The 15,040-nt window shown below is 33.7% G+C and overlaps 1 protein-coding gene across 1 annotated transcript in view; it reads right to left on the minus strand.

Annotated features, from left to right (window-relative positions):
* DNAH7 (dynein axonemal heavy chain 7) overlaps positions 1–15,040 on the minus strand; it is a gene marked incomplete at both ends in the record, with an annotated part of 288,918 nt that overhangs the window by 167,291 nt on the left and 106,587 nt on the right. The window contains 4 exons of the mRNA XM_081261736.1: positions 5,056–5,183; positions 5,304–5,406; positions 7,821–7,989; positions 14,616–14,725. Coding sequence (XP_081117862.1) covers positions 5,056–5,183; positions 5,304–5,406; positions 7,821–7,989; positions 14,616–14,725 — 510 coding nt within the window. The remainder of the gene's footprint in view (positions 1–5,055; positions 5,184–5,303; positions 5,407–7,820; positions 7,990–14,615; positions 14,726–15,040) is intronic.

Here is a 15,040-nt window from a genome sequence, read left to right on the forward strand (position 1 = left end):
TAGGGTGACACAGTCCTTCTACAATGGTACAAATGGCTATTTGAGTTTGGCATCAACACCTAGTACTGTGTTGTAAGTTTTCCTCTAACCACCCAAGATATTTCTCATATTCCTATTCATGTTCTCCTAGCACAGTAGCAATATGGTTGTAAAACACTATGAAACACACACATTGGTACAAAAGAACCAAAAAAAACCCAAAAACAAGCAAACAAAAAATCAGTGAGTAAAGATACTTCAAGAGCTTATCATGATGTTCCACTTATTAGGAGACCTCCACCAAATATTTAACATTGGTACTTACTTATCACAGAGAAAAGCATGCTGATCAAAACAGTTTTAGGCCTAATTCAGTTTGAGCAAGTCCTTAGAAATAAATAAATAGAAGTTATTGTGTAGTGGCACCCTCTCCTTCACCAATGCATCTTAATTAAACTTCTCTAGAGATCCTCATCACAAGTGTTCTTATTAACAAAATATCAGTCAAGATGTCTGCAGAAGGACTCCAAAACAAGGTATATGACACACTGACCTAAAATAGTTTGGTTTTGGATGTGTCAGAAATAATTTGTTAGTGGTAGCGGTAAATTTGAGGAAAATTTAGCACTTTGGAGGGAAAAAAATTAAATTGGATTCTAGCTTAGCTAATCGCATAACTTCTTGAGTGAAAAAAAAGAAAGGAAAAAAGGAAGAGAAAGACATAGATACTGGTACCATTCTAGGACTTGCATAAATCCGAACACATGTAACCAATGTGAGCATAGCCCTTCATGTTTATCACAGTAGAAATTAGTGATATTTATGGAAGAAGGCTGTTACATAAAATACTACTTCCTGGAGTATGCTGTCAAAGGCCTGTGAATTGGTGAAATTAAAAAAAAAAAAAAACTTCAAGCAATTGATGCAGGACAGAAGAGGCTGGACACTAGAGGAATTAGCAGGAAGCAGGTTTGTTGGCTGCAGCTAGTCTAAAGGGGATTTCTGCCTAAAACAAATTCTCTCTCTGAATGCCAAGTCTAGCAATTCTTTAAACTTTACACCCTGTGGTGGGAAGAGCTTACAGGTTTATAACTTTTTTCAGAAGTTTACATAGAAGTATAGAAGCAATTTTTTTTCCTGGAATTTGTAGAAAGTGCCTATTGTCCCATTTCTTAGAATAATCAGGGGAGATTTTACAGGATATACCACAAAAGCAGAGTATATCCATCAAGTCTGCAGTTAAATTTAGTTTTTGCAAGATAGAGCAGAGCAATGGGAAATAGGGTGTCCAGCCACATTGAGCCCTCTGTAAAGATCTCGATTGATATTTTGTTAACAAGTACAACTGTGGTGAGGGTCTCTAGAGAAGCTTAATTAAGATGCACTGGTGGAGGACAGGGTGCCACTATGCAGTAACTTCTAACTATTTCTTTCTAAGGCCTGTAAATAAATTTCAAAATTACCTTGACCTGTACAGGAATGGGTTTGATTTTAGTTGAGTAAAATGGGAAATTCAGGATTTACAGTACTACTAGAATGACTCATTCCACATGCTCTCTGGAAAGCTAGGTATCAGTTTATTGGCTTCTGGAACATGAGATCTAGAACATGCCCATTTTACCATGGCTTCTGCCATTTAACTCTTCTGAAAGGATCATTAAATATTCATTACTCAGAATAGCTTCAATCTAAAATATAGCTTCTCTAAAGTGAGTGGAGTTGTGCTTAAGAAATTGCTCTATTAGGAAGGTTTTATCTAGATGTAACAAGTGTCAAAATGAATGTGGCATATACACATTGGAATTTTAATCAGCAATAAAAGAGAATAAAATCATGGCATTTGCTAGTAAATGGATGGCATTGGAGAAGGTAATGCTAAGTGAAGTTAGCCAATCCCCCCCAAAACAAATGCCGAATGTTTTCTCTGATATAAGGAGGCTGACTCATAGTGGGGTAGGGATGGGGAGCATGAGAGGAATAGATGAATTCTAGATAGGGAAGAGGGGTGGGAGGGAAAGGGAGGGGACAGGGGATTAGCAAGGATGGTTAAATATAATGGACATAATTTCCAAAGTACATATATGAAGACACGAATTGGGTGTCAACATACTTTATATACAAACAGAGATATGAAAAATTGTGGTATATATGTGTAATAAGAATTGTAATGCAAAAATATCCCAAAGTACCTGTATAAAGACTTGAATTTGTGTGAACATACTTTATATAGATATAAAAATTGTGCTCTATATGTGTAATAAGAATTGTAATGCATTCCACTGTCGTATATTTAAAATCAATTTAAAAATCTACCTTTCCATGAACTTTAGACATTGTTGGAGAAATAGAGCATGTATGTATGAAAATAAACACTTGGTTATGGCTTTCACCAGAAATAGTGACCTGCTATGTAAGATATCATAGGAGCTCATTAAACTGAGATTTACTCCAAAAAAAGTGTCAAAATGAGACTCTTTTTGCATGAAATAATACTTATCAGTTACCAAAGTGCATCTTACCTGCCCAATATGCAAAACTTACAAAGAAAATGCTTACAACCCTTGACACTTCTCATCTCACAATTTTGTAGATTATATTTGAAAGAGAAGGTAAGGAAAGAAGGATCTATGAAAATATTTCCTTTGAAAGGAGCTGCTGTTATACTGTGAATCCCCATAACCCCCTTCCTATCCCTAAGTCTAGTGAGAGCTTGGGAGGTATCACTGCATTGGGAGGGATATGGATTGATGCTTGGCTTATGTTTGAGAAAGTTAAAGTGGCCTGTGGCAGCAGGATCAATGCCCAGAATTTGCTGAGACAAAGATACATGAGGTGCATGCAAATTAAAAAAAAAAAAAAAGGAGAGCCAGGCTGGTGCTGTTGAAGTCCTGCCCAATATACCTTCTGGCAGACTGAGAACTCTCCAACAGTGAAGTGTTTTTTTGTGAAATTGGCCACCAGAGATCTAGACAGAGGGAAGAGATTGACAACTGGTTACAAGTTAAGAGTTCCAACAGAGGAGTACCCAGAGAAGCCATGGGCATGGATATGACAGTATTCAGCCACAAACCTCTGCCAGGTCCAGGGACTTCATCCAGATGGTCATATTTGAACTGTAGTATGTTAAGTAGTTCACTGTTAGATTAAAGGATGAGTATAAATTAATCTAACAGGAAAAGAACACTCAAAGGAGAGAAAAGAGCATGCAGAAAGGCATTGGACATTCAGAGACTAGTGAGGCCCTATGGAACAGTCTAATGTAGGCAAATGGTAGTACACGTGCATTGGGCCCCAAGGCCAAGGCTCTCATCGATTTTACTAAGAAATTTGAACCTTATTTTATTTTTTAGGCAGGAAGGAGCTCAGCAGGTTTTAAGTCTGGAAATAATATGATTATATTTTGTTTGATAGATAACAGTGGCAACATAGTAATGGTGAGTTCCACTGGGAAAGAAATTGGTGAAAAGAGAGCTGTCACAGGAAGATACCCAAAAGAAGACTGAGAGGGGTGAAAACAAGGTGTGGCAGCAGGCCTAGCCAGGATCAGCAGGAATTATAAGACTTTCATGAGATGGAATCCCTGGGTTTTGGTGGTTAACTGAATCATCAAACGAAGATAAGATTTCAAGGATGATTCTGAAGACTGGTAACAATAAGGCCCAGCTGGCTTTTTGTCTTTTAGTTTTTGTGGTTTTGTTTCTGTTTTAAGGAATCTATAACTCTTTCATTTCAGACTTGTTAGGTATTTCCGTATATACTTGAAACAGATTTTCTGTAGCAGCTCTAATCAAAGAGAACACCATAGGAGGAAGAGCAAGAACAACAACAATATCTATCAAATTTGAGAACAACTTTTGGCTTAATATAGAAGGAAAATATCCTAAGAACCACACAAGAATATTTTGACATGTGTCAACTTGCACACTCTGAAAATGTCTGCATGGAACATTGACAGATTCAACCAATAATGGGTCTCAGCATTCCACCGCTAGCTTCTCACAGATTTTTGCCTTCCCTGCTTTTATAAATATTTATGCATTCAGGTTGATCCTACTGAATAAAAGAGTAACATAAGGGAATGAATAGCAAAACTGCTATGAAATGAGCTTTCCAAAAGAAAACTGCAATGAAAAGTCACAAAACACTTTTCAGGTAAAGGATGTACTGGGTTTTCATTTTAAAATCATGCCTTCCTTCACTATGTCAAAGTACTAAAACATCTAAGCTAACATAAAAGGATATAACATAGGGATACAAAAATACTTGGCAGCAATTTGTCATATCAAAAGTTTTTGATGGAAAAGAAAAATTGCTCATTTACTTTAAGAAGCTGTCAGTCTAAACAAGTGAATGGTGGAAGACATGGAATGTGGTTAGAAGGCTTGGTTTGGGATCTGAAATCGACATTGCACTATTCGCCAACATTGTACACTATGCAAAAGACATAATATGCAATTCACCAGAAAATAATATAAAATGGCTAAAAATATATGAAGAAAATGTCATATTTCACTAATAATCAAAGAAGGTATTGTTGTTTGTGTGTGTGTGTGTGTGTGTGTGTGTGTGTGTGTACACACTCTCAAGTGAAGCTTCTGGTCTATTTTCTTAAGGCAGTGTTCTGTTTTTTAATTAAAAAAATAGTGCAGTATATTAATGAAAATTGAGGATTGATGTGGAAAATAAATTGTCCCAACCTCTGTTCAAAGGCAATTTAGCAGTATACTGCTCATCTCTAGCTGGAAATGTTTTAAATAAAGAAAAGCCTTAAGGAAAACTACCCACTGTGACATTATTTTTAATGCAGGAAAACTAAAAGTAACTTAAATGTCTAACACTATTTAAAAATATAAATTTTTGGAAATTGAACCTTGTATACATATTTATTTTCTAAAGGTACACATATTTATTTTACTCAAAGCTTGATTATCTTCTAGAACAATTTTCTAAATAAAAGGTTGTCATGCCTGAAAGCAAATATTTTACATAAAATTCTAGGGTAGCATATTCTTTCTATTTGTATTAACTTTGCAAATTGTGAAAAGAAAACAGATGATATCATTATATTCTTCATACCTTCAGATTATCTGGTAGTTCTGATCGCCCAGCATACCCAGGGTTCATTGTTATAAAGACAGCACATGTGGGGTCAAGTTTTAGTTCAGTTCCTTCAAATACTAGTATTTCAGCACCTGCATTAATACCTGTGGATAATCAAGAATGAAATGACTTAGCAAAACCCCATATAAATGTGGTTTATGCCATTCATTACCTCCTATATTTCTTCTATTTTCACATAATAAAATGACAGATTAGTTCATTACCTCTTTGGATAGTAAGGATTTGTTGAGCAACCACAGAAAGCACTTCCAGATCAATTCTGTTAAACTCATCAAAGCAAGCCCAGGCTCCACAAGATAACAGTCCCTGAGAGAAAAGAGTAATGAAATTTTTCAACTTTATCTGATTGAATATTACATTGAAATGTTGCATTTTCACCTGATCTTTTCAAGGATTTAATATCCTATCAAGGAAATTGCTTATTCACTTTAAAGACAGCTTATTTTTTCATTACTAATTCATTATTCTGCATGAATAAAAAGTTTGATCAACTGGAAATTTTTCCAATTTATTTTTTATTTCCTGTGTATCCTTTGGTATTTAGATGTACTCTTATAATTTCAAAGCCTTTTTTATTTTCATTTATAATTTCATTTTATTTGCTTTTACCATATGGACTCAATAGAATAGACTGTAATAATCCTCTACCTGAGATGACTTCTGTAGCCAATGAAACTGCTTTGTAGTCTGCGCACCTTAATAACCAACAAACATAATTGAGGGCCTGAATGTACAATCCTAACTCACAGGTACCTCACAAATATATGCCAATTGATCTTAAGGAAAAACTGGAAAATCAAACATTCAAATTTACTTTTTAAAAATATCAATTCAACAAATATTTGTTAAGAACACACATTTGATAGATCAGGTGTGCACATGAGTGGTCAGGGTAGAGGCATGCTGCATGGCACTTTACAGATGCCTTTAATGCAAGGAAACGAAGGATATACCATATGAGATGCTGATAATTGGCAAAGCCCACACAGCTAATAGTGTCTGATCTTGAATTTGTACATAGATCATCTATTGAACCAAACTGAATTGAACATAAACTCCATGCATGTCAAAGAATAATCAATTTTCATTATTTAGAGAAGACTCTATTTGTGAACCCTAATGCATGATATATAGTAAAAGGATTAGAAATAATGCAGAACAGAATACTTACAGTAACATATTCAGTTATATAGATTGCGAGGTTCTTAATAATGAGAATGTCTTTTTTATTTTTACCTCCATTATTTAGTCTGAACCTAACAAAGTATCCATATAATTAACTAAATTATCATAAGCAAATTTAATTAAGTGTGTAGATCTAAATTGAACTATGACTATCACAATATATATTAAAAACTGTTAATATACCAGAATTTTTTTTCAACACATAGGAATACAGTGGCTACTCGATCTACATATAGAATCTTTTAAAATTGGTGTTCATTTCTTAAATAATTATTATAGCATTTTTTTATATTGTTAGAGGATGAACTAAAATGTTATTTAAATGTTTTCTTATTTATTATAATTTTGATTCACTTTTATTTTTAATTCGTATTCTAATTGTTTTAGTATCACAAACATAGAGTACTATAAAACTTTAAATCTGTTATAAAATAATCAGGATATATTAGTCAGAAAACAGTTTATGGTATTGAGCAGAACTTCTATGTTCTTTTCTGTTAATTTATTAATTTGGGCAGGGGGGATCTGAGGATGGAAGCCAGGGCTTCAAGCCTGTTAGGCAAGCACTCCAACACTGAGCAACATCCCAGTTCCACTAGTTTATTCATGTTAAGTTTTCTTTTTTTTTAATACTTCTTTTTTAGTTGTAGTTGGACACAATACCTTTATTTTTATTTATTTATTTTCATGTGGTGCTGAGGATCGAACCCAGGGCCTCGCACATGCTAGGCAAGCGCTCTACTGCTGAGCCACAACCCCAGCCCTCATGTTAAGTTTTCTAAAGAAAAATATATAAAAGTAAATACTATAGAATATTTTAAATGAATTTTGAAAATTACAGAAAATAAAAATATATAAATATGAAGAACCCATAACCCCAAATGGATTATTTTGTCTTCAATTGTACCATCTAATATTTTAAAGAATAGCAAGCTCTATCAATGAACTACTGAATGGACTACACATTCATGTGTTTATAAACAGGGACTTTAATTCCTTTAATCTTTAATTTCATCTTTTGGAATCTTACACACCTATGAGTAGAAATCTGACACAGAATAATAAAAAATAACAAAACAAGAAAGCAAAAACAGAATTTAAGCTCACTGAAAAAGATTAATTAGAATGTGCCTATAATTCGGTAATTTACTGAATCATAGAATCTGCTGATAACAAGATCTACAGGTGAAAAGTCTTTAAATCCTACAACCCTTACACAATGTAGAAGTTCTCAAACTGTTACCTGCCCTAACGTTATTTAAGGACTCACTCACTCATTCCTATCAGTAACAATGACCCACTATAGCAGGGACTGGCTGGAGAGGGAGGCAGAACTCATCCTCAACAAAACTTTAAAATGAATTTTGAAAATTACAGAAAGTAGAACCCTACTTCCCCTGAGAATTATTGAGGCAGTGCTTAAATTTTTACCTTTTCTTAAGATACAGGAAAGCTTTTACTTGCATTTTAATTATGTTGTAAACAACTTTCCTGTAAATTTTCCTATTATAAACAAATGGAAAATCAATTCAAACCTTAAAGAATTTTCCCAGGGCCAAATAATCCAACCCATCAGAGCAGTTGAAAACCACACATTGTTTGGCTATAGCTTTTGCTAAATCCTTGGTAGTTTCTGTCTTTCCAGTGCCAGCTGGACCCTCAGGTGCTCCTCCAAGATGCAAGTGAAGGGCTCCAAATAAGGTTCTGAAATAGAAGAAATAGACATCCCTTAAGAAATAACGTGATTTTTAAAAATGCAGATGCCAAAAAAAAAAAACTGAGAACCAAATTCACATTTCTTCCTCCCTACTAGCTTTCCCAAATCTCTGATACTACATTCCTTTGTTATTCTATTCTACTTCTAAATAGCTGTAATATATGACAAATTTAGAACAAATTCATTTTTAAAATTCAGTGCTGACTTCTGGTCAAAATGGAGAATTCAGGTGACCCTGAACAATCCAGCTCCCTTACTATAAGAATATACAAAAGTTTCGTGAATCAGTAACTTTTAAATAACATGGCCATTTCATGATTTTATTAATGCATCATAGTTATACATAATAGTGGGGTTTATTCTGACATACTCATACATGTGTGAAATTTAATTTGCTCATTTCAGTTCTGGTGATTCCTCTTTCCCTCGCCTTCTCCTTCTTCTTATTCCCCTTCCTCTACTCTACTTGTCAACCTTCTATTTATTTATCATTTTTTTAAAATTGATGCTTTATAGACATACATGAAGGTGGAATTTTGGTGGTATATTCATATAGGTACATAGCATAATTTTGTCAAATGCATTTCACATTTTCTTCCTTTTCACCTCTCTTCTTCTCCAAACTCCTTCCTCTACTCCATTGATTTTCCCTCTATTTTTGTGAGATCTACCCCCCTGCTCCCTTACTTTGCTCTATCTTTTGCATATGAGAGAAAACATTCAACCCTTGAATTTTTGAGTCTCACTTACGTCACTTAGGATGATGTTCTCCAGTTCAGTCCATTTACTAACAAATGCCATAATTTCTATTTTTTAAAAAGCTGAATAAAACTCCATTATGTATATGTACCACGTTTTCTTAATCCATTTATCTGTTGACGGGCACCTGGGCTGGTTCCATAACCTGGTTATTTGAACTGAGTTGCTATAAACAGTGATATGCCTGTATCACTACACTATAGTGATTTTATTTCTTTTGGATAAACACCAAAGAGTGGAATAAGTGATTCATATGGCAGTTCTATTCCTATTCTTTTGGGTAATATCCATACTGCTTTCCAGAGCTGTCGTAATAATTTACAGTCCAATCAACAATGTATGAATATATCCTTTTTTCTACATTCTCACCAACATTTATTATTGTTTTATTCTTTTTAAATTACAGTGTCATATTTATACATAGAAGTTGGGCTCATTTTGACAAAGTCATATATGCATGGAAATTGATTTTCTCCATTTCAGTCCTTGTTTCCCATCCTTTCCCATCCCCATTCCCTCTTTCTATTCTCCATCCTTAACTCTACTGACCTCCCTTTTACTTATCTATCTATCTATCTATCTATCTATCTATCTATCTATCTATTCATTGGTACCAGGGTTTTAACCTAGGGGCACTTAAGTACATCCCCAGACCTTTTTTATATTTTATTTAGAGACAGAGTCTCACTGAGTTGCTTAGGGCCTCACTAATTTGCTGATTTCAATCCTCTTGCCTGAGACTCCCGAGACTCATTCATTTTTTTTTTTATTATTTTATTGTTGGTTGTTCAAAACATTACATAGTTCTTAATATACCATATTTCACAGATTGATTCAAGTGGGTTATGAACTCCCATTTTTACCCCGTACTCATTCATTTTTGATTGGTGCTTTGTACATATACCTAAAGGTGAAATTCTGTGATATATTAACATATGCATATAATGTGATTTTTAAAATGGATTCCACATTTCTTCTCCTTCTCATTATCCTTCCCTCCCTTCTTAATCTCCTTCTTCTACTCTACTTATCTTCCCTATATCTTTTGATATCCTATCTCCCAGGCCTGACCACCGCACCTTTTTTCCCTCATATTTCTCTAGCTTCCACACAGGAGAGAAAACATTTGACCTTGATTTTCTGAGTCTAGCTTATTTCAATTAGCATGAAATTCTCCATTTCCCTCCATTACTGGAGAAGGCAACAATTTCATTCTTAATTATGGTTGAGTAAAGCTCCATTGTGTACATATACCACATTTTCTTTATCCATTTACCTACTGATGGGTATCTGGGCTGGTGCTGTAATCTGGCTATTATGAGTTGTGCCTCTATATATACTGAAGTGACTGTATCACTATGGTATACTTCTATTAGTTCTTTTGGACAAAAAGCAAGGAGTTGGATAACTGGGTCATTCATTTTGAGGAATTCCATAAGGATTTCCAGAGTGGTTGTACTAATTTGTGATTCCACCAACAATGTGTAAGTGCACCTTTTCCTACTGCTCACCAGAATTTATTCTTTTTTGTGTTCTTGATAATTGCCCTCTGACTAGAGTGAGATTAAATCTCAGCGTAGTTTTGACTTGCATTTCTCTGATTGCTAGAGATGTTGAACACTTTTCATGTGTTTGTTGGTATTTTGTGTTTCTTCTTTTAAGAAACATCTGTTTAGTTCTTTTGCCCATTTATTGGTTAGATTATTTGTTTGTTGTGTTTTTGTTGTTGTTTGGCTGTTTTGGTTTGTTTAGGGGTTTTTTTTTGGGGGGGTTGGTGTTAAGTTTTTTGAGTTCTGTATTTATTCTGGATATTAATCCCTGTCAGAGGAGCAGCTGGCAAAGATTTTATGCCATTCTATGGTCTCTCTCTTCACATTCTTAATCATTTCCTCTGCTGTATAAGCTTTTTAATTTGATGGCATCCCACTTATTGATTCTTGACTGAGCTTTAGGGGTCTTGTTAAGGAAGTCAGTACCTACACCAATATGACAGAGTATTAACTCTATATTTTCTTCTAGCAGTTGCTAGAAACTTCCGGTCTGATTCCTAGATCTTTGATCCACTTTTATTTGACTTTTGTGCAGGGTGAGGTATAGGGATTTAGTTTCATTCTTCTACATATGGATCTAAATGATCTCAGTTTTCCTAGAACCATATGTTTAAAAGGTTGTTTTTTTCTCCAACATATATTTTTGGCCCTTTTGCCAAGTATTGATGGCTGTAGTAAGTATGTGAATTTGTCTCTATTTTCTATTCTATTCCATTGTTCTTCATGTTATTTTGATGCCAATACCATAGTGTTTTTGTTAGCTCTTTAGTAAAATTTGAGATTGGGTATTGTGATGCCACCTGTATCACTTTTCTTGCTCAGAACTGTTTGGGCTATTCTGAATCTTTTATTCTTCCAAATGAATTTTAGGGCTGTATTTTTCCTAGTTCTATAAAGCATGCCATTGGTATTTTGATGGGAATTGCATTGAATCTGTATATTGCTTTTGGTAATATGAACATTGATGATATTAACTCTCTACCCAAGAACATTGAAGATCTTTTCATCTTCTGAGGTCTTCAATATCTTTCTTGAGTGTTCTATAGTTGTCATTGTAGAAGTCTTTCACCTCCTTGGTTAGACTTATGACCAATGTTTTTTGTTTGTTTGTTTGTTTTGTTTTTAGGTTATCATGAATGGGATAGCTTCTTTCTCAGCAGATTCACTACTACAGCATATGAAAGCTATTGATTGCTGAATGTTGATTCTGTGTCCTGCAACTTTTCTAAATTTGTTTATTAGCTTTAAAAGTCTTCTGTACATAGCCTTTCTTTAAAGTATAAAAGAGAAATCACCAACAAAGAGGGAACGCAAAGTTGGAGAATGCTAATGCTGCAGAGATTTATGTTGTTTTAGGATCTGCATATAAACACAAATGTATTTATGCCTACATAGACACAGAAAATAAATTCTCAGAATTGAGGCAAGGTGGAGAATTGAAATGTATCCACTTATATAAATCTAGAAGTCTTGAAATGCTTCCTTTCTGTAAGTGAGAAGTAAATTTATTCTAGTAACCTATTGGAGAAAGACAAAAAACAACCAAGAAGTAGCTTATCTTCTATGCAGGGCCTCATGAAGCCTATATCATTCACTGATGGGAGGGGATTCAAATTCCAATTACTTGCACATGTGAACCCGTATAAAATACTAACCTTAAACTTTTTTCTGGACCAGAGAAAGCCATATACCCTTCCTCAGAGATATATCTGAAACTGCTCCATCAGGACACCTCAACTAAGGACATGAAAGACTACATGAGGAAACAACACATACTAAAATGACTTCAAAGGTAAAACGGGAGGGGGTGGGTGCCAAAGTTCGGTCAGACTTGCAATGACACAAGCAGGTAGACAAAAGTCTATGAGTGTCACTAAATATATGGCACGCTGCCCTCTTGGTATTTTGGTGGACTGCTAAATGATATTTTAAATAGAAAGTAATGGACACCAGAAAATGTATATGTGTGTGTGTGTGTGTGTGTGTGTGTGTGTGTGTGTGTTGGAGAAAGAGAGAGAGAGAGAGAAGAGACAGAGAGAGAGAAGAGACAGAGAGAGAGAGAGAAAGAGAGAGAGAGAGAAGAAAACACAAAGAGATAAGCCAATTTCATAAAAGAGAGAAGTTGAAATTCTAGCAACAAAAATGTAGAAAACTCAGTGAATTGGTTAAATTTTAAAATAAACATAAGGAAACAGAACTATGCACTAGAGGAAATCACCCAGAGAGATATAGATATCAAATGTAAAAAATATTTAAGAGGCAGAGAAAAAAAGAAGTATATAAGAAATAGTGAAGAGGCAAAATTTATGTGGCAATGGCTGAGAATTTTCTATAAATGAAGACAGACATGAATTGAAAAAATTCCCAAGTAAGATAGATAAGTAATGCAAATAATGCACATTTGGACAAAAGAAAACCATATACCCTTCCTCAGAGATAAATCTGAAACTGGTCCATCAGGATACCTCAACTAAGGACATGAAAGACTACATGAGGAAAAAATAATTCACATCTAATAACATTACAGTGGATATCAGCAATAAAGAGAAAATTTTGAAAATTACAATAGAGAAAGAAAATTTACTTAGATAATAATTAAAATAACAGGTTTCTCAGCAATCACAATGGATGGATGCCAGGAGAATATTATCTTTGGAAGTCTGATGGAAAATTATTGTTCATCTACAATTCTATACTTAGCACATATTTTAATAATTGAACAAAGACAGAGAATGAAAGAAAAGGAGAGGGAGAGGCATTATTTATATAAAGACTAAGAGAACACAGCTTGCAGATATTCACTGAACCAATGACTAAAAGTTGTTACACAGTAAGGAGAAAATTAAAAGAAGTAAAGCAAAGCAAGAAACAATGGTAAGTAAAGAAAATAATGTTTGGGGTTTTATATTCCCCAAGTTTTAATTTTTATTCTCTTTTGCTTTTCCCCTTTCATGTATTATCTTTTATTAAATTTTTAAAATTCAATTTTCTCATATGATATGGATATGATATGAGATATGATATGGGATTCTATTTCTATTCTTTTAAGCTAACTTTGACTTAAAAGTGCCTATTTCATTCAATGAAGCCTAAAATTAATAAATCCCTTTATCCTCTTTCTGAATAATAAAGGGCTCTAAGTACTTTATCTTCAAGTTCTTATTCCAAATTATTGTCAAATACTAAATTAAACTTTGTCTTTAAATTTCTTTGAAAAAATTTATAATTTTAACTAGTTTATTGAGTAACTGGTTTAGGATGTAAGCAGAAAACAATTTTAATCATTGTTATTTTAAATTTTATCAAATATTTTCCCCATTGCTGAATGAAATCTAGGGTAGATATGTTAGTTTTTCTTGTCATTCTAAGATATTAATGAATTGTGTCACCCCTCCCCCAACTAGTAAAGTCTACTTAGGTCTTATATAATAGTTAATATTTTTCATCCAATTTAAAGCTTTCCTTCTCTCCCAACTTAAGCCTAACTGGCTCAGAGCCTGCATTTAAAAAGGTAGATGTGGTTAGTCTTTTGTGATTTTTGTTCCTGTCCTTTTCATTGAATCCTCCATAGCTCATCTTTAGGTACTATTTTTTTTAAAAAAAGGAAATGGACAGTTACATTTTGGAAAAAATATAAATGCAAGTCCCTATGAGATATGCAGTGAGGTATCCAGTGATACATATATATAATATGTATATCATATATATATATATATATATATATATGTGTGTGTGTGTGTGTATACATAATATATATAATATATATATTTGATATATATAATATAAATAATGTATATGTTTTACATATATATATATATATATATATATATATATATATATGTGATACATAAATCAAAAGCATATGGTAGAGTGGCACAGATATGGAGTCTTCAAGATGTAGGCCACTAAAGCCTGAGAGTATGTGATAAGAACACTCAGGGAACCATGAAGCATGACATAAAACACCACATGAGAATAGAACTCTAGAAAACCAACATTTCAGGGAGGAAAAAGATGGCTCTAGTAAACCAAAAAGAAGTCAGGGAGTTTCAGGAAGAAAGAAGGGATGAAGAGTTTTCAAAACCAACTCCAACAACTGAGAATATTGAGAGCCCAAGCTGAGAAGAAGAAACCAGCAGAGAAAGAGAAACAGAAGATAAAGTTAAGAGGAGAATTAAAGGTCTAAGAAAAAAAAACACAGGATAAATTTTCCATATGGAAGATAATATTTGTATTCTTAACTAAATTAGTAGGTAAGGGTAGTGAAAGTCATTACCAATAGATCCTTATATTAAAGGGGTTACCTGTAACATCGATCCGTGAGTGGAGTAATAACCAGCCTAGGGGAATTACCCAGATATTCATACCCATATCGCAAACCAGCATTGATCATTTTTGTTTCTAAATTATTTTCCTAGGATAAAGCAGACAAAATTAAATTAGGTCAATATAACAACATTTTAAACAATATGATCTCAAGCTTTTTAATAAATAATAACATAAAGTAGACTTCTTTAAAATGTATTTGTAAAATTATCATTTGCTTCAGAAGAATTCAAAAGCTAGTTTCCATAAGAGAAGTAATTAAAGTCAGTGGTTTTAATTTTTCCCATTGAATGCTTTAGAATTTGTCCCTTATTTCTCCCATATTTTCAATATTCCCCCCCCCCAATATAGAATGAGTATTATCATTATCAACATTTTCTAGATGAGGAAACTGATACTTAGA

This window comes from Spermophilus citellus (assembly GCF_964194105.1).
Source record: "Spermophilus citellus genome assembly, chromosome: 11".
Lineage (NCBI taxonomy): Eukaryota > Metazoa > Chordata > Mammalia > Rodentia > Sciuridae > Spermophilus > Spermophilus citellus.